General features: G+C 38.3%; 1 protein-coding gene across 2 annotated transcripts in view; it reads right to left on the bottom strand.

Moving 5' to 3' along the window:
* The window catches only part of RORB (RAR related orphan receptor B), a 135,444-nt gene that overhangs the window by 31,406 nt on the left and 82,642 nt on the right, over nt 1-21,396 (bottom strand). The window contains exons 1-4 of one of the 2 annotated variants that reach the window (XM_042012745.1): nt 19,577-19,700; nt 10,554-10,639; nt 6,100-6,241; nt 2,710-3,111 (exon numbers count right to left, since the gene is read on the bottom strand). In XM_042012745.1, the coding sequence (XP_041868679.1) occupies nt 2,710-3,111; nt 6,100-6,241; nt 10,554-10,639; nt 19,577-19,616 (670 nt within the window). In that variant the 5' untranslated portion in view covers nt 19,617-19,700. Of the gene's footprint in view, nt 1-2,709; nt 3,112-6,099; nt 6,242-10,553; nt 10,640-19,576; nt 19,701-21,396 lie in introns of those variants that run through there. The other variant, XM_042012746.1, reaches the window with a different exon arrangement.

The raw sequence follows: 21,396 nt of genomic DNA, 5'->3' as shown, positions 1-21,396 counted from the left end.
TGCGAAGAAGTCTGCTCCTTGGAGAGCTTACAGCAACTTCTAGGAAGTCAAGGATGAAAGGAACTCCCACACATTCATTCACGAGGAAAAAAATAAGATGGTTGCACTCAAGATCACGCAAGTGGCAGGTGAGGTTGTGCTTAAATACATATATTTATTTGAAGAATATAAAGCCAGAAGAAAGCTAAGACTGGAAATTTCTATCTGGTAGAAAATAATCAGTGCAGAAAAGAACTATCATGATCTGGCATACTTAGTGGTTCACTAGATCACTAGACATGTTGGTACAAAGAAACTTCTATCAGCCACAAGGATCAATGCAGTACAGCTTTTCTATCTCCTACATATTCTGTATGATTTCATCTAACAGTTAAAAGCAGCAGCTTCTATTTAACATGAGTTGAGTTTATTCCTAAATGTCACTGGAGTGAGATACAATTCTGCAGTGAAATTCAAGCACACTGTAATATGAAATCAGTACATCTCAGTGCTTAGAGTTTTCCTACTTTGACTGCAAGACTGCAGCTCTACAGATGGTCCAACAATACGCTTCAGCATCAAGAGGCATTTTCTATTTCTTTTTAAACATTGAAAATATAATTTGCCTGTGCACTAATCCAAATATTTTATCGTGCATCTCTTCCAGTTGTGTCAGCTGATTTGTTACACTACATTATCTCTCATCATCACCCTTACCCTCTGCTGCAGGTGCCACAAATGACAGAGCACAGTACTTGTGTAAAATCATAGCAATTTAGGAGGCCTAGTTTTGATTTCAAAAGGAAGAGAGGTAAATCCCAGAGCCTCTGAATTTTGCTGCCAGCCCAGAGATAGGCCCTTTGCTATGCTGTGCTCCCTCTGCTCTGGGGTTTTTCCTGCTTTGTGTGGTTGGGAAGAGGAATATTGGCTGGATGACACAGAGGATGAAAAACTGGGAAATGTGAAGTGAATTTAGGGCTGGAGGGTTTACAGCTAGGAGAGAAAAAAAAAAAACGGGTGAAAAATTAAGAATGATGCATTATTCCTAAGTGAACCAGCAAGAGATAAAACTTAAATGATTCTCTAAAGTCAAAAGGTCCCTTTGACTTCAGGGGGACTCTTTGGCCACTAAGGATATAGTCCCATGGCCATAATCTCTCTTTGCACTCATTTCCATAACTGAGCACAAACCCTAATTCATGGACTATCACAACTCCTGCATTTCTGGACCTCCTCTGCGTCTCTCTGGAAACATTTCCCTGCGGTACTGGCTCTGGTCTGCATGGAAACAGCTTTTAAGGACTGTTTAAATTGTCTCTCAGCTGGTTTGCAGAATGGTGATCCCCTGTTGCAGGACTGAGGTATGCACAAGCCACATGTGAGTAATATTCATGTGGCCACGAGAGCTGAGAGGGAAGCTGGAGCAAATGTTCCTCTCTAATCCTACACTGCAGGTGTATAGTTTTACTGGACAGTGGCCTAGGCCAAAGGTGGTAATAAAACATATCCTAATAAACAGTGCCAGAAGTTTAACTTTCTCCTGCATAATTTGCAACTAAAGCATACCATGTGTTATAGAGCCTCCTGCAAATGAGCACCCATGGGCAGAAAACATGCTACCAACTTTAGCCACTACTTCATTTTTTCACCAGACAGTAACTACTATAGATACCATTACTGCGATCTATATAGAGTGAAGGCCACACCTCCAGGGTCCTCAGTCAGTTTGAGTACACACACAAATTTACAGATCTCAGGGTACATCCATGTACATGAGGGAGCAAAGTCAGGCCACAACTGCAGAGGATTTTTCACAATTTGAAATTTATTAATTTGCTAGGAGTGCTCTCGAAGACAACTTTTTTTCCTTCTTCTTTCTTTTTAATTAAATTCCACTGAGAATTACCTTTGATTACATTCTCAGCCACAACCAATCCAGCATATTTCACTTCTTGAGGTACCTAATTAGGATGCCAATCTTTTTTCATATAATACCTTTGTAACAGAAGTAGTACTTCTAGTGGCTTTGCTGAAATACAACTAGAAGCATTAGATGAACAGAAATCCTCCTTAGACAAAAATCACCATTAGTCATTGTGTTTATAACAGTCTCACCTCACAGAGAGGTCTCTGTCACTTGTCAAAGATGAAAGCAAGGGACAAGTTCTCCAAGGCCTTCAGGCAGAGAAGTGGGGATATCCACACAAATGCTTTCAGAGTTTGTGCACTTTAATGAATTTAGTGAGCTTGCTCTGCATCGACATCCTTGCAGCCAAAGTATGACTGGTACTTTTTCACAATAAGTACCCTAGAATTAGCTGCTATGGGGATTCTGGGTGTTGACAAGAATACGGATGGATGGCTGAAAAGATCATTTAACCCTGCTAGTAATGAGCTCATTTGAAACAAGCCCCTTCCTAATTATCACTTGGTTATGATTGATTCATCACCTGCTTTGATGCTCCTATTTAATAAACAGAAGATGAACTGCTGGGTTTAAGAACTGCATAATTTGCAGATTTTGGTAAAAACAGAGCTGCCTTAATATTATGTCAATTAGTTCCAGACTGATTTTCTTTCCTTTACTTTCTGTATGTGTGTGCACACACGTGTGAACGTGCAACTATTCCGTATCTGTGTATGGAATGCAGGTACGACATTTTAATAAAGACAGAACCGGAGCTTAGCTTATATATACACATTTCACTACAGGATAGGAGTTTTCCTTACCTATTTCACTCATGGATATCCCTGGAGCTAATTGCCCGTTGCTGAAAGAGCTATAGGTAAACAAGTTTGGTACAGAGGCGAGGTCATAGATAGGTTCCTGCTTTATCTGTTTGATTCCAGTCATGTCTAACCCAGACTGGTCTGGGGAGGGCTGGGCAGAATCCACGTTATAATAACCCTCAGACTTCGGCAGATCGATGACGTGCCCGTTTGAGTAGGTGCTGCCAGTTTCGTTATTCAGATTGTTCAAGCCATTGCTGATGCTGCTGCTGTAAACCCTGGCGAGGGCTTCTGCCTCACCACTCTGCTGCTGCTGCTGTTCCTGCAGTCGCTGCTGGTGCTTCTGCACTTCAGCATACAAGCTATCCCTCTGCTTTTTGGACATTCTTCCAAATTTCACAGCTGAAAAGCAAAGCACAATGAGAACCATCGTCTTTAAATTTCTCTTGATTCTCCTCAACCCCACCCTCTTTTGGTATTTACTTCCAGGGTTAATTTTGCTGTGGAAACATCTTTTTCTGTGGAAACAGAGAAAGAACACAAAGCTTTACATCATATACATCTCATGAAAGAAAAAATATTGTGTACTTGAATTTACCAGGTGACAACGACTCCTATTTGACAGGAGGGCCTCAGTCAAGAAATTCACTTCCCACTCTGAATGTTAAAAAGACCATGCATCTGTTTATATCTCTGTGTTCACTGAACAACAACCCAGAGCTGTATGAAATGTACAGTCTTGTAAATTCACATCCATTTACTAACTTTCCACAAACCTTTACAAAGTACACTAACAAGATTAATATTCTGGGTGAAAACAAGCCCTAAAGCCTTATTATCACATACTTTCAATGGGGTGTTATCTTCCCACTTAAAAAAAATAATCTTACAGGTTAGAACCTAGAGGAAAAGAACAGATTTGAAGGTAAACAGCACAAATGAATGTCATCTTTCCACTAAGCAAAGTCTTAGGGATTTATGCAATCTCCATTTTAATAATCTCCCTGCACAAATCCATGCACTCCTCCTGATGAGAAAGGGAGAAAAATATAGGAGGGCAAACCATTTTCCCCGGAAAGAGGGTTCACTACACCAAGATTGACATTTTCAAAGGTGAGATGCTGATTGCTGCGGAACTAGGAGGAGTAAATTCACAGCCTGCATATACAGTAGATCAGAGCTGATTATCACTCTCCACCCCCATCTCTCTATAAATTCTGGTCTTCTATTGGGCTAGATCTTGGGATCTTAGAGCAGAGAGGCAGTTGTTGATTGTGCTCTAAAACAAATCAGAGACACATTCAGCAGAATTCGTCAGAACAGGTAAGAGGACATTGCTCCAGAAATACAAACTTCTACGTATTATGAGGTGTATTTTCTATACTGTGTATTTCCAGTCCATCTGAAATTTGGATCAATTCAGAATCACATTTATTAGCACAGGGCTCTCATGTAGCCCTTGAGAACAGTTTGAACCCGTATGTGGATAAATGTGAAATTCTTCAATCAGGAAAAAGAACTGAAAAAGCAGAGCATAATATGAAAATACAGTGCCAGAACAAGGTGACAGCCACTTTGATTTGTTTTCCTTTTTTTTTACACCAAGAGAGTTTTTTTCTTATTGTCAACCTCAGTTTATTTGCAGTCCTACACTCAGGCTGCAAGCTACCTCACACAAACTCAGCCTGTCCCTGGAATCAGTTCACGGTATGCTGCATACCCTTATGGACAATATACAATGACTGTACTTTAAATAATTTTCTTCAAATTTTGGGCCTCAGTAGTATAACCAAACATCCACTGTTTATCCTCATTATATATTCATTAATTGGATTCTCCAGCTGCTGTCAATTAGCATCCTGGCTGTGTATGATAAAAATGAATTTATTACATGGCTGGGAGGTAAAAATCATATTAAAGTTTTCTGTCAAAAAATTCACACAGCCAATTTTAAATTTGTGAGAGCTCTTAATATTCTTAATCATAAACAATCATAAAGACCCTTACATAAACCATGAGAGAACAAAGTAGTGCTGTTGGAAGAATCACTCATTTTGTCTGTCTGCAGTGGTCTCTGAATTACTGGTTGGGAAGACAGGGCTGTGAGCCACATTAAAATGCCCCTGTGATACCTTAAATCATTGGAAGATACTACTTTCAGGAGGAAAGCATGTGCTGTTAAATTGCTGAAATGTTACTATTTTAATCACCAGGAAGAATTAGGAACTAAGGTGTCAAGTATACTGGATCCTAGGACCAAAAAGAATTCACGGATTAAAGGCCAGATTGCAAGGCTCCTCCCAGATTGGTGAGACTGGCAAACAAGGCATTTCAGTGAGACAAAAGACACGCTGAGATAGAAGGAGACCTATTATGGTCCAAAATTCAAAAAAGTTTATAGCCTGTGGACTGTCTAAATAAATAGCTCTTTGAGGAACTTCTCCATCAGTAACTTAATTTCAAAAGACACATTTTGTGTAAACCTTTTAAGACAGAAAACTGCTTCCAGGAAAATAAAATTAATATAAACTGCTTTTAAAAAGCAGAACATTTTCTTCTAATACTTTCTCACTACATAAAACATGTTTGTGAGCTGGAAATCCCCTGCACGAGGAGTGGTGCCTACGGCATGTGAGCTGTGGACGACCTTGCCCAAGCCTCCCATTGTCTGCAGTTTTGGTGTGATGTATGTTCTCAGCCTGCTGACCTTGGCTGATCACACCACAATTTGGAAGATCAGAGCTCTACAAAGACCAAAGGATCCTGAGATGGCATAGACTGTGGAGCTTTCCTCTGGCATAGGATCCATTTTCAGCGCTAAATTAGGAAATGTTCTTCTACAGACCCAGACAGCGACAGGAGGCAATATGCAAGTAAAAGAAATGGGGTTTCTTCCAGAGCAAAATACTTGGTCAAGTGATCAGAATAAAACAAACAGAAAGCCCTAATGCTAGAAAGGCGTAAATTTGTGTAGGTGCGCCTCCTCACTACCACAGACCTTTAGAGATCTCAGGGAAATGGATGCTTTCACATATCAGTATTTAATATTAAGATAAATGCTAATGTTTAATATAATGCTTAATATAAACCCATCTCTCCAGAGGTGACCTTTTTGTGCTCTGTGCTTTTGATTAGAATAACATATTTCACTTCTGACTCTTTCTGTTCTAAACTAATACTGCTCTCCATTTTGTGATTTTCCCCACCCCTCTCCATGAAAATAGCCTTCTTTGTTAACCGGATGGCAAAGATCGTCTCACAGTGCATGAATTACAAAGCCTGGAGCTTCTCCTCTCTCTTTTTGCAGAAATCTACAGGGAGTTTAAGTAAGTTAGCAGTGAAGAAAAGTTTCAAAGGGCTTAGATGTGAAGTACGAATTTGACCCCTTACCATCTCGAGACATTCCCAGGGCAAGACATTTCTGCAGTCGGCAGTGTTGGCAACGATTTCTGTTGGTTCTGTCAATTAAACAGTTTCTCTGTCTTGGACAGGAGTAGGATGCATTGTTCTGCTGACTCCTCCGAAAGAATCCCTTGGGGCAAGAGAGCAGGGAAGACCAAGCATTACCATGAGAATACACATGTGCCTGTGTACGCATGCATGGACACACACACACAAAAAAAAGCATGCAAACAACTATAGCAAACTCTTACTTAGTGCACTGCTACTTATGCTGTGGCTCTGCAGATAGGTGGTATTGTATTAAAGAACATTTATTTATAATAAGGAGAACTGTGCATTATTCTGTAAAGAATATAATTCTACTTTGTTAAAACCTAAATGATGTCACAGAATGCATTTTTATTGTGCAATAATGACCCTGTATCATCTAACACTTGTTCCTAATAGAGGAAAAACTTGTCAGCATTTTTAAGAGATGACATAAAAGTACTTGTTTTGAGTAATTTCTTCCTTTAATGAAGAGACTGGTAATAACTGTTACTGGTATGCATAGCATGAGAAGCTGAAGTCTGCTGTTCACTTTAACTTGGCAAATGTTGATCTGGTCTGGAGTGGCATACGATTCAGGAGTGAAGTAATTCAAATTCAAGCTTCACAAAAGCACTAGGATATAATGACTGTATCAAGTAAAGCCAACACACAAAGGAGAAAGCAACACCTTTAGATACTACCATGAGAATGTAATGGCATTTTCCATGGGCTGTTTGTCTAGAGACCTGAGGGCTGGAGGGGAAGTATACATACACACACCTAAATCCTTACGAGCTTCCAGCTGCTACGAGGTGGTGCCAAGAGTGGCACCAAAAGGTACGGTTATGGTAGAAGTGACATGAAGTATCTGAATGACAAGAAGAATGAAACCACAGGGTGAAGAGAAACAAAAATAAATAGATCTATACCAAATAAATAAATAAATAAATAAAGGTCAGGAGGATCTGCAAGTCCAGAGAGAAAAGAATGAAGCAGAGAAGTTCCTTAACCAATCTGGCAACTTTAAATGCAAGCAGCTGCAGGTTGTGTGGTGGGAAAGCTGAAGGATACCCGGCCACTGCAGGAGGCTGTGAATAGTGAAACAGCAGAAATATCATTACTGCAGTTAGACCAGTCACCAGAAGTGATACCAAAGTGCTTGTGCCTTTCTGGGCCAGCTTGCAAGCTTGCAAACACCCTGGAATGAAGCCAGAAAGCAACAGCTGATTTCATTTCTCAGGAAGAAATAGTGTATCTCTGCATAGGTTGATGGATGTTAATACTGAGCAATGGAAAAAGTCACAAAGTGACAGTGCTACAGGGCTCAATTCACTTTCTACAGGTTATCCATGAATTCTCACTTAAGTCCTGGAGAATTGCATGAGGGTGTTGTGGTGTGTCGGTGACAGGCATGGTGTTCCACCAAGGACACTGGCAGTGCTAGTTCTGAAGTCAAGCATAAAGAGACCCACTTGAATTGGCTAAAGCTTGTTCAGTGTATCAGTGATTATAGTGTATCTAAAATATAAATTAAATTCTATGATTTGTACTTTTCAGAAAACAGATGTCCTTTGGGGAAATCTCAGAAAAATTCTGGTGGAAACTTAACTGATTTCAGCTGACCAGAACTTTCCTGAAATGGTAGAAGTGTGTTTAATTTAAGACTAAATGGATGCTAATTGAAGATCACTTTGCTGAACTTTATAGCCAATCTCGGTTTTGACTTGTGAAGAGTTTTCTGTTTTCAGGTTTAGATTTTAGCAGCATCTATGTTGATATGGATTTCAGAGAACAAATTAATTAAATAATGTTAAAAAACCACATGCAACCATTAGCATTGACAGTGCTTTCTCCTGCAGTACTTTTTGTTCCCATTAAGGCTGATCTCATCTCAGAGGAATTTGTTTTGTCTTTGCCATCCTTAGGAAAAAAGGACCATATTATGTATCAAGGGTTACATAACAAAATTAATTTACAGCAGGTAGTTAATTTTTCTGAGGAGAATTTAATGCTCTCATTCTCCTGCATAAGATGTCTTATAAAGTAGCAATAATCCTTTCATTTCATTTTTATGGTATCTTTATATAGATTTGGCTATATTTGCTCAGAATAGTTCCATTTTGCATGAAGGAAGATGTATTTCATTACTGAAGAGCTAAAGAGTTAAAGACAGATTTCCCAGTACCTCCAACATGGACAACAAATCTTTCTGCACCTTGAACAAATCACTTGACCCACCACCCACAGCCAGTCCGAGAGAGGAAATGGCTAAATGAACTACTTTCTAATTTATGACAAAACAGTGGTAGAAAGTACTTTGCTTTTGGTGTAGGCAGTAGAAAAGATAAAAGGCTTCTTAGCAAAGAAGGAGCCGCAGAGACAGATGTGGTCCAAACTCATCTTCAGGTTTCACCCTTTCCGTAGGAATAGTGTCAAAGCTGCAAGTTCACTCAGTGGGTCCAGCAGGTCCACTGCCTATGCACATTCAGCCTAGGCAGGCATGCATACAAACCAACAGCAATATTTAAGACGACCCTTAAGCACTTACAATATGGATTTTCAGCAGTATAACTAATGTAGGGACATTGAGTTAAAGGATTTCCTGTTCCTTGAAGTCTGTAGCATCGCCACTGCACTGTAATTCTTGGATGCTGTGTTCTGAAATGCTGCAGCTGCATGGTGCCTGGCTCAACACATGTGCATGCTTGTGGGGTGATTCTACCCTGTTTCTTCCACACATGGCCTCCATTCTTAATTATTTCAGGTTTGAGACACATTGAGACAAAAAGAGCCAGAAATGACCAGTATGCAGGCTGAGTGAATAGCTATTTATATGCTTAAACGGAGAGGGCATTTAAATGGAGAGCAGAGCTGCACTGTCACAAACAGTGCTTACCTTAACAGGGAGCTCTGACAGGCTGAGATGCCTTCCAGTGGAACTGATGTGAAAAACTGACACGTTTTTTTCACACAGGCTCACGAAACAAGATTAGACTAATTGATCTGATACAGCAGAACTGGCACAAACCCAGTAGGGCTAAAACTATTATAAGTGGAAGAGAATCTCTTTATCTCAATAAGCAGTCTACTCACAGAGCACAGGGGTATCATCTCCTCTTGAGGCACACACAAGGGTGCATTAACCCTAATTACTTCTACGGGAGACTATACCCCTAGACACTCTGTGGGCTCTGAGTACTGAGAGAAGATGCTCTTTTTCTGCTTAAAGTAATTTTCTTCTGTAGCTTTTGTGCCAATTTTGAAGTATCAGATCAATTAGTTTAATCCTGTTTCATGTGATCGTCATAAGAAGATGCTTATTTCGAGTCCAGTGCCACAGTAAGACAAAGACACACTGCAAATTGTTCTGCTTACAATTGCTAACGTTCCTGAAAAAAACCCTGATCTTTACCAGTATATTGGTTCTCAATGTGTTGGCATTAAAATATTTCTTTTGCAAATGGGGTGCACCCAAATTTTCAGATTTTTCAGCTGTTCTAATACTTTGTAAAGCATTAAGTATAGACTTGTGATTTCACTCTGCAAAGGGGCACGCATTTTCAAATGTCCCAGTTTGTGTGTTTCCAGCTAGAAGAAATCAGAGATGCTGCCTCTCCACCTTTGCAATTTCCCATTTACAATTAAAACTGAAGTACCAGCATGTAGTATGGAATTCTGGTTTGTCACGAGTAATAATGTAATTCCTTAGATAATAAAATCGCAGACAATTTTAAAATTGAAAATTGAAGTCTTTCTTCTCTTTGGATGGGGTCTGATTTGTGTTATTTGAACTAATGCTTGAGATAATATGTTAATATGTCTAAGCAGCATGGAAGAGCTACATGCATCTCCCCCCTCTGCCCTTTTTTATTAGCCTCCAATTCCCAGCAATTGCCCTACACTGAAGCCTATGCGGAAGAAGACAAAGGATCCTTTTATACTGCTCATAATGTAAGGCATTCTTTCTTTTGGAGATTACCATTTGCCCTGCAGATTATGCAAAAGAGATAAAAAAGGACCAAACTCACACCTGTAAGTGCTTAAAAAAGACCAGAAGTAACATGCTAACTGTAATGCTACATGGGTTGTATAGGAAACAAGAAATCCACCTCTCTCAAAGCTGATTTAAAGTAGAACAGGTGTGACTTACAATTGCCAGCCTCTGTTGGTGTCAGCACTTACACTGCATCAGATGTAATTAATTCATGTTTCAAACAAGGAGGTAGCTCTAAAGACTATTTGACAAAATGGAAAGCAACTAGGAAAACTAGGCATGAAATGCATCTTTATCAGCAGTAGGCTTTACAGCCTGTGGCACCACTTGTTTGAAAGCTTCTAAGAGTGTATCATTGTACACAGGTGCCTGAGGCTAATGCGAATGATGATGACTATGCTGTATTAAAATCCCATACCTTGCAGCCTTCACATGTGATGACTCCATAGTGTATTCCAGAGGATTTATCACCACAAATTTTGCATGGTATCACTTCAATTTGTGCTGAAAAAGAAAACAAGACAGATATTTTGGGTATATAATTGTATTCAATTTCTTTTTTTCTCGAAAGGAGATCTTTCAAACTGGAGAGCAGATAACCAGTTGACCCCCAACAATACAAAACTGCTTTGTATTGTATGTCTGGTTTTGAATGCTTTGGTTTGGCAAATTTTAAATGCTTCACATTATGTAGTTTCTGCCACACCCCATAAAACTCTTCAACATTTTAAGATGTCTCTCAATTATTAAGTTTTTCCTCATATTACCTTTTTTAAGGTTTTTTTTTTTACCAGTTTACTTTATAATCATTATTGCTAATGACAGTCATTAGGGATCCTAAACAACAATCTGGATTGTTCCTTCCTACATACTTCAAATATTTGTGACTTTCCATTTTTCTGAGGTAGAAATATACGGTGTATTTTGATGCCTTTTTTAAAGCAGAGTAGAGGTGATGAGTTTTCACTTTCTTCAAATTATGTCTTCAAGACACAAAGATAGTAATACCACTGTCAGAGACAGGCTGGTAAAAGCTTGCTTAACCTCCCTGTCTCCTCAAACTTTTTAACACTGGGTCATTGGCAGGCAAGGCGTACAGATGGGGTTTAGGTAGCCAGTGGCTGTGTACTAGGAGAGTCAGGTATGATCTGAAAATGTTTAAATACGGACATGCTTTAGATCCTTTTTTAAACATAGTGGTCTTTTAATTCTGAGAAGGAAAACATATTTCACTATCTTCCTTTTTTTTCCACTAACACAGCTGTTTGATTCTCTCAATTATTTCAAATCGTGTGTCTCTCCTCTTATGACACTGTAAGAGCACATACTTTGACATGTAAGGAAGAATTGTGCCTGTATTTTAGTCAGATAAACTGAGAAGAAATGTTAAACTTATTTTCTTTCCCTTTCATTTGTTCTTCTACATAGGATGTGTGCCGCCCTGCTATTCTCCTGCTTGGAAGTAGAATCATGTTTGGAAAGTAATCCTGGCAGATGTTGTTTCTCCATACCCAGGGCAGGAACAGCAGCAGTTCTCTGCAACTCAAGTCACTCATTGAATTCTTGGGCAGAAAAGCTTTTTTAGTAGAGCTACCCAAAGCACAAGGATAGATAACTGTTAGTACTTTAACAAGACACGTTTAACTCTAAAATGGATTGAGACAGGGAAACAAGATTATTGTCCAGAAGCTAATCCTAAGAAGAGCATCCCATTTCAAACTTTTAGGCAGTTGAAAAAATTAAAAAAACTGGAAAAAAACCATACTTAAAAATGACTGCACATTGTAAACTAAGCACTAAACATGCTTGCACAGTGGATGCTGTGAAAATATAATCATATAGACTGGATTTTGCCCCATTTCTACTTACGATTATCATTTGTCTCTTTTAGCAGAAGTTGGAAGTTTCCTTCCTACCACTTCCTTTTTCCTACCACCTTGTAGTTAAACAACCAAAACTCAGTACTGTGTCCCAGCAAGTCACCACCACATTTCCCACTGAAAGGCACATTGCACACCCTACTCCCTTATCCTCCTATTCAGTGTAGAGGCTCGTGGGGTAAACTGCACATGATGAACACTAGCAGGCCCCACACTTTGGAAAGTCAAATAACTCTTCCCTTGGGACAGTATATCGAAAGGCAACCATGCAAGAGGAACTTACATGGACAGCTGAAGACACTTTAGCTCACCATTGTGAACTCATTTTCCTGATACAGTGTTTCTGATCTAGCATAATTTTAGGCATTGGTCAGGCAAGCAAATCAGTTTTAAAAGTGCTCCTAATCTGTGTTGTATAGAGGGAATTCCTTAACAGAGAAGCACCTGCAGTTGGAAATTTTTCCAGGTTGATCCTGCTCAAGAATTCCTATGCCTCAAACCCCCTGAGATAATAAAAACATTTAAACATGAGCCTCCAGGCACTGCTGTTTGTGAGGTTAGTTTGAGCAACTGCTCACAGGTCTCTGCTTGAGAATCATGTGGCTGGAGAAAGACTCAGCTCTGGGACCATGTGCTGCTCTATGCTTCAAAGACGTATGTCAATGTCAGAGGCAGGAACTACAATGAGAATGTAAAGAGATCTGCAGAAAAAGACAAGACAGAGAAAAAAACCACAACAAGAATATGAAGGTACTTTTAATGTGACTTGCATCTACCATTTGTAACTCTGACAGGAACAGATAGAATAATTGATCCTGTGACACTAATTGCATTTAGCACAGTACTTTTCACTGTAAGCAAATAAAAATTTCATGCATGAGTTTCAATTATGAGCTCTACATTCATGGTATTTGTGGGTCAAGTCCGTAAATGCTAAGGCTCTGGGTTTCAATTAATATGTAAAAAGTATTTTAGACTTTCGACTCTTCAGTTAATCCAAACCTTTATTCAAAAATAACCATTCTATAAATTAGTAAGTACAGGTTCTCTAGGAAATTGCTACCACTTCTCCTTAGAGAACTCACAGAAAAGACGTCCTTAGGACACAGAAGGCATTTGAATAAGTTTGGAAGGGTGTATTTTGCTACTGTTCCCCAGATATTTCTTTTTTTCATAAAACAGCAGAGCAATTTTAGGAGTCCTAACAGAAATCTTGATTGTATAGGCCAGATAAAAAAGAAACCACTGTATTGTCAGAAGGGTCTTGAGATACTGTTATGAACCTAGAGTGTACCATGTTTCTCTTGCAGATATAATCACAGGTCACAGACTGCAGAATATTCTGAGTTGAGAAGGACTCCCAAGAATCATCAAGTTAAACTCCTAAGTAAGTGGCCCATATGGGGAGTGAACACACAACCTTGATATTTTTAGTTGACACAGGATGCTACACTTTTTGCACATTCCATTTTTGTTTGTCCACCTACGATCTTATGTTGTTTTTCTTATTCCTTTCACCTATTAGACAAACAAACAGTTCAAGGACCTGTATATCAGAATCTCTTTACAGCTATTATAAAATAAGCAGTTTTCTTCTGAACTCCTTAAAAATAAAAAATTCATTGACAAAGTACCACTTCCTAAATATTGATGCAAAAATTGAATGAACAAACAGTAATGGGGTTGCCACAATGATAACTTTCAGCAGCACAGGAACAGAACTTATTTTCTCCCAGTGTAGGAAACATGAGGAAGGAATAAGAGCAAAACTACTTAGCACCACTTTGAAAGTCTTTCCACTTGCCTTCTCACTCACTCTGATACCACGAGCAGGAAAAATGGCTCCTGCCTCTTTTCAAGCAAGCCTCTACCTGAGCTCACTTGCCTGATTTTTCAGTAAGCACATTGAGATACAAAAGCCTGCAAACCCACCATCACCCTGATGTCTAAGAAAACATAATGGTTGGATACATGCTGCATGATGATTGATCCCTACTACCAGCAGTAGCTTCTTTCCTCAGTACCACAGGGTCATGCATGTCTCTACAGTATTTATCTCTTATTTTATACTTAGGTTAAAGTTCTTTAGGACGGGGAATTGCCTCCAGTTTTACAGGGCACTCTACAAATTGTAATGCCACAATGGAAATTAATTAATACTACATGACTAGTAATTATAATCCACAGATGATGGGATAACCAGCTGGAATCTAATTCATTTTCTCATGACTACAGAAAGTAGGGTGGAATTCTATCAAGGAAGCAAGTCCAAAATTGTCTCACATATTTGAAATGAGCACTTAAATATAAACAAATAGGTAATTATAAACATCTTCAAAGAAAACATTAGCTCAAATGCTGCCCTAAGAAAAATCAAAGGTACACTGAGCTGCCTTTTTTTTTCACCAGTAGAACATTTATACATGAGCACAAAATTCATTATTCTAAAAGTAGGAAAATAATCAGGTTTCAAAAGTTGCTATATGGGTGAAATTAGGAATGAATCTCTAATGGGAGGCACAGCTAATTCTCTGAATTCCTCTTGAAAGAAAGGTAAGAGTCAACACGGCAGCTAATGTGTCTGATGTGTATTTGTGTGGACAGTCACATGCACATGATGTCTAGTAGAGAAAAACAAAGCTCACATTTTATATAATTTCAGTTTAATATCTAAAGAACTTCACTTGGGAAAGACAGGATTATAATCTCACAGAATTGTAGCTTTGGTTTAAGGGGGAAAAAAGACTCGAGCTTTCAGTATTTAGTTCTTGATCAAAAGATGATAATAAAGCATGCCAGGCATAAACTTTCAAGAGGAAGTCCTCTCTTTAATTTGTTGATCCAGGAGGGATTGCACTTGGAAGCATCATGGCTAATTAGAGAACTGATAGTGAAAAAACCGGTTGCTTCACCTTTCAAGAATTCCCATCATCCTTTGTTGCATTTCCTTGAAAAATGCTGGTACACTGGCCTAGTTCACTTTCATGTTTCTATCCCTAAGTGATTTCAAATTAAGTACATTCAGCACTTTTATCTACTTGCCAATTATACCTTTTTTATCCTGACCTCTGGGAGAAGGAAATGCTTTTTTTCCTTGCATGTTACTGTCAGTAGAAGTTTCCATGGAAAGTTAGGCTACCAACTACATCCCCTTTGCTACTGGAATAGATGTTCTCTGGTTTCACAGCAAGACTTCAGGTGCTCTGCATTTGTATTTAATAATCTGAAAATATACAGCTGAAGGTACTAGTTATGTTTACAGCCTCTGTCACACCTCATGCAGTGAGACCTATATAGTTAGTAATATCTCAGCAAATTAATTAATTCCAGATAATGTTAATTAATGTCTGTAGACACATTAGCTGTCAATCATACCCCAAATGAGCCATTAGACTAAAGGAATATGGTGCAATTCACCCAGGAAAGTAATGTTTTCATAAAATCTTAGCACTTTCAGACAGTGATACCCACACCAGACTGTGGGTCTGGCCCCTGGACTTTGTTACAGCAACAAAGACTCTCTGCAAAGCTGATGGTTCTCAAATAAGCCAGTCCTGCATCTCATGAGCACAGATAACCGAACCCCAAAAAGCAGAAGTTCTTGTGTATCTCCATGTTTCACTGGGCACACATATTAGATGTCATCTGCACATGAGATGTAAAAACGTGTTATGAATATCAAGGTAAGTGATAGTCCTGGAACCTGGATATTGAGAAATCTGGTAGATCATTGCTCAAAACAGAAATGGGGTACATTTGTGCAAAAAAGATTTTTCCCATAAATGCATGCAATTTTCATGTCTGATTTCTTTCATCATCTCACACTCTTAGCAGAAGTTCTTTTAGTTTATAACCAATGTCACTTGGAAGGTTATTTGGTAACATGTTTTCTTTTTCCCTTCCTCTTTCATGACATTCCTGTCGGGAAAAAATGAACAAAAAACCCCCCAAAACCCAACCCAAAACATGCTGAATTGCACACCAACTCTTCTTACAGATCAACTCTGCCTTTTATTGCATGGAGAGTCTAAAGACTATTGGAAAAGAGTATTTTAAAACCTCAAGTTTTTTTCATTGCAAGTTTTTATTTAGTTACCCTGTGCATCCTGACTGTGTACATTTAAAATCTATTAAAACAAAAGATCAAACCTTAGAAGTATGTGTGATAATGTCTGTAGAGTGATGAAAAGTTTTAAACTTTTTTTTTATGTGCTGTATATTAGCCCTTTTGCATGTGAAGAAATATGCTTATATCTGCACTGTAAATACATACTTTGGAAGATGTCTTCATGAGTTCCATGGCCATAGGAATGTTTACTGACCATTGTCAAACGGTTTGAAATAGATGAAGTAATATGAGTTCAAATGATTATGGCTGTTCCACAGCCAAAGGTAATTTAAAATTCTTCATGTTATCTCATCTTTTTGTATCTTATTGTTACATAGAAATTTTGGAACAAGTCTGGAAAGAATGATATACACAGATTACCTGCCTTTACATTCAGCAGAGAAGGTGAAATTACAAGGAGAAAAAATGTGTACAGTATAGCAACCTTTTCCCTAAGTGTTAAGAAGCACTGAAGTAAGAAAAAATGTTTTGTTCAAATACTGTTTCTTTCATTTCCTAAGTGTAACTACACTGGACCTAGCACTATTATTTAACAATTTATGTATAGTAAAAAGTTGTTACATTTATGATGGTCCTGGGATACAGATGAGATAAGATTTTCACACAGATTTAACATTGTCTATTAGACCAAGAAATACATTCTTTTAAAAAGAAATGCTTTTGGACCCCTAGCTTTGTATCTTACCTTAGATAGGAGCAAAGGACTTCAAGCTTAAAACAGGTTAAGAATAACTGCTCCAAGCTGAATTTCATTGTAGTGGTCAACTAGAAAAGCTGCAAGATGTGCAAGGCTGTATGCTTCTCTGTGAAGCAAAAGTAGTTGTGAGCAAATAAAAGTAACAATTTTAAGAGCAGTGATATAATGTTGTGAGATGATGCTAGATTTTGGATCACAAGTCTTTTTTATTTTTGGCAGACCTGATTATTTCAATTAATTAAAATAATTCGTAAATTGACAGAAAATCTGGATTTTCATTGGGTCATTACAAGATAGCAGTGGTGATGCAATTTCCTGGACTCCAGAAAATTCTGCAGCATTGTTGCCAAGGATGTTAGCCCAGCACTCAGTGAAACACTGAGATTAGGAATCTGACAAAGGTACACAAATTGCTACCTAGAAGCTTGTTTGTTTCTTTAATTTGGACAAAATGGAGTGGCTGAAGTGTATAACAAGCACAAGTGTTCAGGGCTTTTCCAGACTTTTTTGAATGGTTCACAAGCAAGGAAGACAGCAGAAGAGAAGAACCGCCTGTATCCTCTGATGACTAACACAAAGTAGAGCCCATTGTCCAGATCCCAAAAGACAGAACTCATGTCCCTTGCCAGAAGCTATGGCTCAAAATTTGATCCCTAAAAGTCTCTGCTCATAGAGGTCAGAAAGTGCCAAATGATCAGTAAACTCTGATAGCTCACCTAGCACTCTGTAAATCTGTATGGAAGCACTTTCATTGCCTCTCAATGTGGACTTCTCTGTATTCATCTATGAACTTTTTCCCGTAGCAACTCAAATTCATGGAAATTATGTGTGTAACTTCAAAGGATGGTGCTACAGTAATATAAGTTGTTACACAACAAAAACACGTTGCCACACTGACGATTTGGGCTCCAGGTGTGAGTTAAATCAGAGTTATTTAACTAAATGATCAAGGCCTTATCCTGGGCCCCATAAATGAGCTCAGAAACTTGCCCTATTCACAGGGAAAGATTTAAGTATATAATATATGCTGAATTATTACTGTAGTTTCTGCTTCCCTCAAAGACTCAAGCAGTGGTTCTGCTGATACTGCACACTTTCCCTAAAGAGATTATTATGGTAATCCCAAATATTATACTACCCAAGCTATCTTACATTTGAGCTCATCAGATCCAATGTTCTGCAAATAATCTCTAGCAGCTTTAGCTAAGTGTTTATATAAGCTGGTCAGGATGACTGAGTAGTGGTGACCATGTTTTCTGTGCAAGTCTCTAAAACAGTGAAAGTGCACTCAGTCAAAAAATAGCAACCCATACAGAAAATACGTTGCATATGCAAAGTTCTTTCCTATGAGAACTGTACTCAGTATTTACTCTGCCAAACTGTCACAATTTTCGAATGTTTAACTTAAAATGTTTTATAATACATCAGGTATTTAACAAGACAAAATATTTTCTGTCCTTACTTCTCCTTACTCAAAAAGCTACTTAGAATGTGCCAAGTATTTCTGACCTATTGTTTCCTGAAGACAAAAATCCACGGCTGTATTTTTTTCCCTTCTTGATAAATAGAGTAATGAACTTTGCAAAGGAAGAGTTCAGATACTATGATAAATATTTACAGTCCATCCTGCTTGTCAAGCTGGCTGATATGGTCATACAATAGTCAGGACCTTAAGTTAATTCTTTGTGTTAGATATGGCACAGATGTCTGCCATATAGTTACAAAGCTGAGCAACACAGAGAGAGATGCTGCAGGAGCATGCTGCGAAGACCTGGCTGTGGGATCACACACAACCTTATCTTTCCTCATGCCCAACCGTTACTGTTTGCTGGAGTGGCATGGAAATGAACTTAAAACTTAATTCATCTTGTAGTAGAAGGAGGGTGTAGTGGTTATTCTTAACTCTGTCTGTGGCAGTACCCTCTTCTCCAGCTCTTTGCTACTGGACTGCAGCTGCAGCACACCGACAACCTTTGTACCCCTCCTCTCCTCCCCCCTTTACCTGCACAGATTCATTTGAATGTCCACAAATTCCTATACTTTCAGTAACACTCAAACCCAGAATTCTATGCCATGCAAAATCTTCAAGGGAAATGAGGGCTGTTGCACTGTTAGATTTCAGCAGTGCAGCAAAATGAAGATCTAACTTGCATTATCTGGGACTTTGTGTGACTACCATCAAAGTCAAGGGAACAATTTCCAATCCACTTTCCCGGACTACTTTTCTTGCAATACCTGACTTTAGACACAATGTAACTCCTACAAGGCAAAATTATAAGAGACAAAGGCAATAACAAACAAATATCAATAGTGATTTCAACCTGAAATGACTCTGAAATCACTCTGATATTGCCTTCTTAAAACTTTTTGAATTTCTTCATATTTCTCCATATTTTTGATAATCACTATGGATTTTCACTTTTGCACATTCCTATTTAAATCTTTGCTCCATCTTTTGAAAAGTATTTAAATCAGCTGGAGATATTCTTGGATTTGCATCTGTTGCTGTTTGAAAAAATGTTATACTTACCAGCTGTCTACTTACCAATTTAATTTGCCATCTTTTAAACACAGTAGGAAAAATTATCTTTAGTAAAACTCCAAATGCAGTTGTCTCAAGGGTAGACTTGTACAACATGTTTAATATTTCCCTCTTTATTATTCCCTATTTATTATTTTTCACTGTAATGTCCCATATTGTTAAGGAAGTGAAGAATAAAAATATTTCAACTCACCAGTTGCATCAGGTTTTATTTCGGTTTGAATATCACACATTTCGTAAATAAATAAGACTTCCAGGAGCAGAACAGTAGCCTTCCTACAAGCCTACTTATTCACAGTTACACCTGTACTGTTGCAAAAGTGGAGTCTTAACAGACTGCATTAACAAGATTAAATGGAAGAAGTAATAAGGCACAGACGGTTCCATTTCATTAAAGAAGGGAAGAAGAGCGCTGGAGGCACTAAGTAATGAAACAATATTTTCTTTTGATACCGTATTAATGTATGCATTTCCTATTTCAGTCCAATGATTTAAATTTTTTTTTCTGGAAATTCTGAAAATAAATCTCAGCTTTCCTATGTCATCAGTTTTTGTTTCAGACATATGTAACACATGGAGAATTAGAGTGGCAGATGTAAGATGCCAAATTATTACACATAAAATCTCCATGTTGTGAAATGACACCTATGTCCTGCCTAATTTCAGCCAGAGCTAAAAAGTAAATTTTCTTCCAGTGTCTTTAGATGTCATATGACAGACCTGTCTGAATTGCCCCTGCTGAACATCCATTACATTAAAGGAATATTAATTGAATCCCAGTTGCCCCAAGGCTGTACAGAAAAGAGGAACTTAGGGGCAAGCTCACAGTATCAATTTCTAACAGAACTGCTCAGAGCCTGGAACTGCTATGTTTCTCCCCCCCCCCTCCCCCCCCCCCCCCCAGGCTTCTATACTGGCTAGAATTGCATCCTGGTTCATAGGTTACACTTGCAAAGGCATACAGTAGCTGTTATGCACCAAATGTGGTGCAGCTGAACACAAAGCAAAATTCACACGGGCTTTCTGTCAAAAATAAAACAAATCAAAACAGTACCCAAAGTACATAAGAAGAGCATTTCTGCAAGCCAGCTAATACATTACATGTATTGCCTCTCACTCACTCACTTTTCCCTTTTGAGTCTTTGTGGATTTCCTGTGCTTTGAAAGAATTCCTCCCACCTCTCTGTTACACATCCCCAGGCTTCTCTGCTGCATCGTTACTGCACTTCCAGGTAACATTTCCCTTTTAATCTGTTTTCTCATGCCCTAACCTTTTGCATAAAGAAGTTGTTGGAGTAAGGGATGATTCAGATTCTAACAGTTCTGTCTTGCTAACCCTGCATATTAATTTCCTTGGAATTTGTGCCAAAGGTAAAACAGAGAGGACTTAACTTTCAAGATTCAGTTAGCCTGATACATACAGGAGACTGTTAATTCTACATGCTACTGGGAAAAACAAACATTCAGAATTACCATCTCAGCCACTTTGCTTTGAATGCTAGCTTGGTTTAGATAAAAACAGTTCAGAAATTTTCAAATAAGAGACCACTGCAAGAGGAAATATTAGGGGAGAGTTCTGAAGTTTATGAAAATAAGCAGAATTATTGGAGATTGGGGAAAGTACAGAAAACAAACAAATACATGAGCTGGGAATAGTCAGGCTGAAAAAATATTTTTCCCAATAATACGGAAAACATTATTTGAAGGACAATAAGGAACAGGATGAGTTAATTACCTCCAACAACTCATTTAAATCTGCATAAGCATTACACAGTTATTTTTTTCATGCCTGTTCCTAGAACCAGTCACATATAGACAACATGTGTTGCTCTGGGTTTACAATCTTAAATAGAGTCTCAAACTCTTGGCTTGTGGCATTTTGATGAATAAGTATTTCCTGGCTTGGTAAAAAGTAGTTTGCTCTCTATTATTTCATTAATCGAAGCCCTTTGATGTTATGGAGCATAATTTTTCTTGACTGGGTAAATAACTGGTGTATAATTTTCCTTCTGT

This window comes from Corvus kubaryi, unplaced genomic scaffold (assembly GCF_017639235.1).
Source record: "Corvus kubaryi isolate FWS band 111438036 unplaced genomic scaffold, C.kubaryi_AGA036_p1.0 split1-37296, whole genome shotgun sequence".
NCBI classification, from domain to species: Eukaryota; Metazoa; Chordata; class Aves; order Passeriformes; family Corvidae; genus Corvus; species Corvus kubaryi.
The sequence above is the reverse complement of the archived record's forward strand: the minus strand, read 5'-3'. Positions and strand labels throughout refer to the sequence as shown.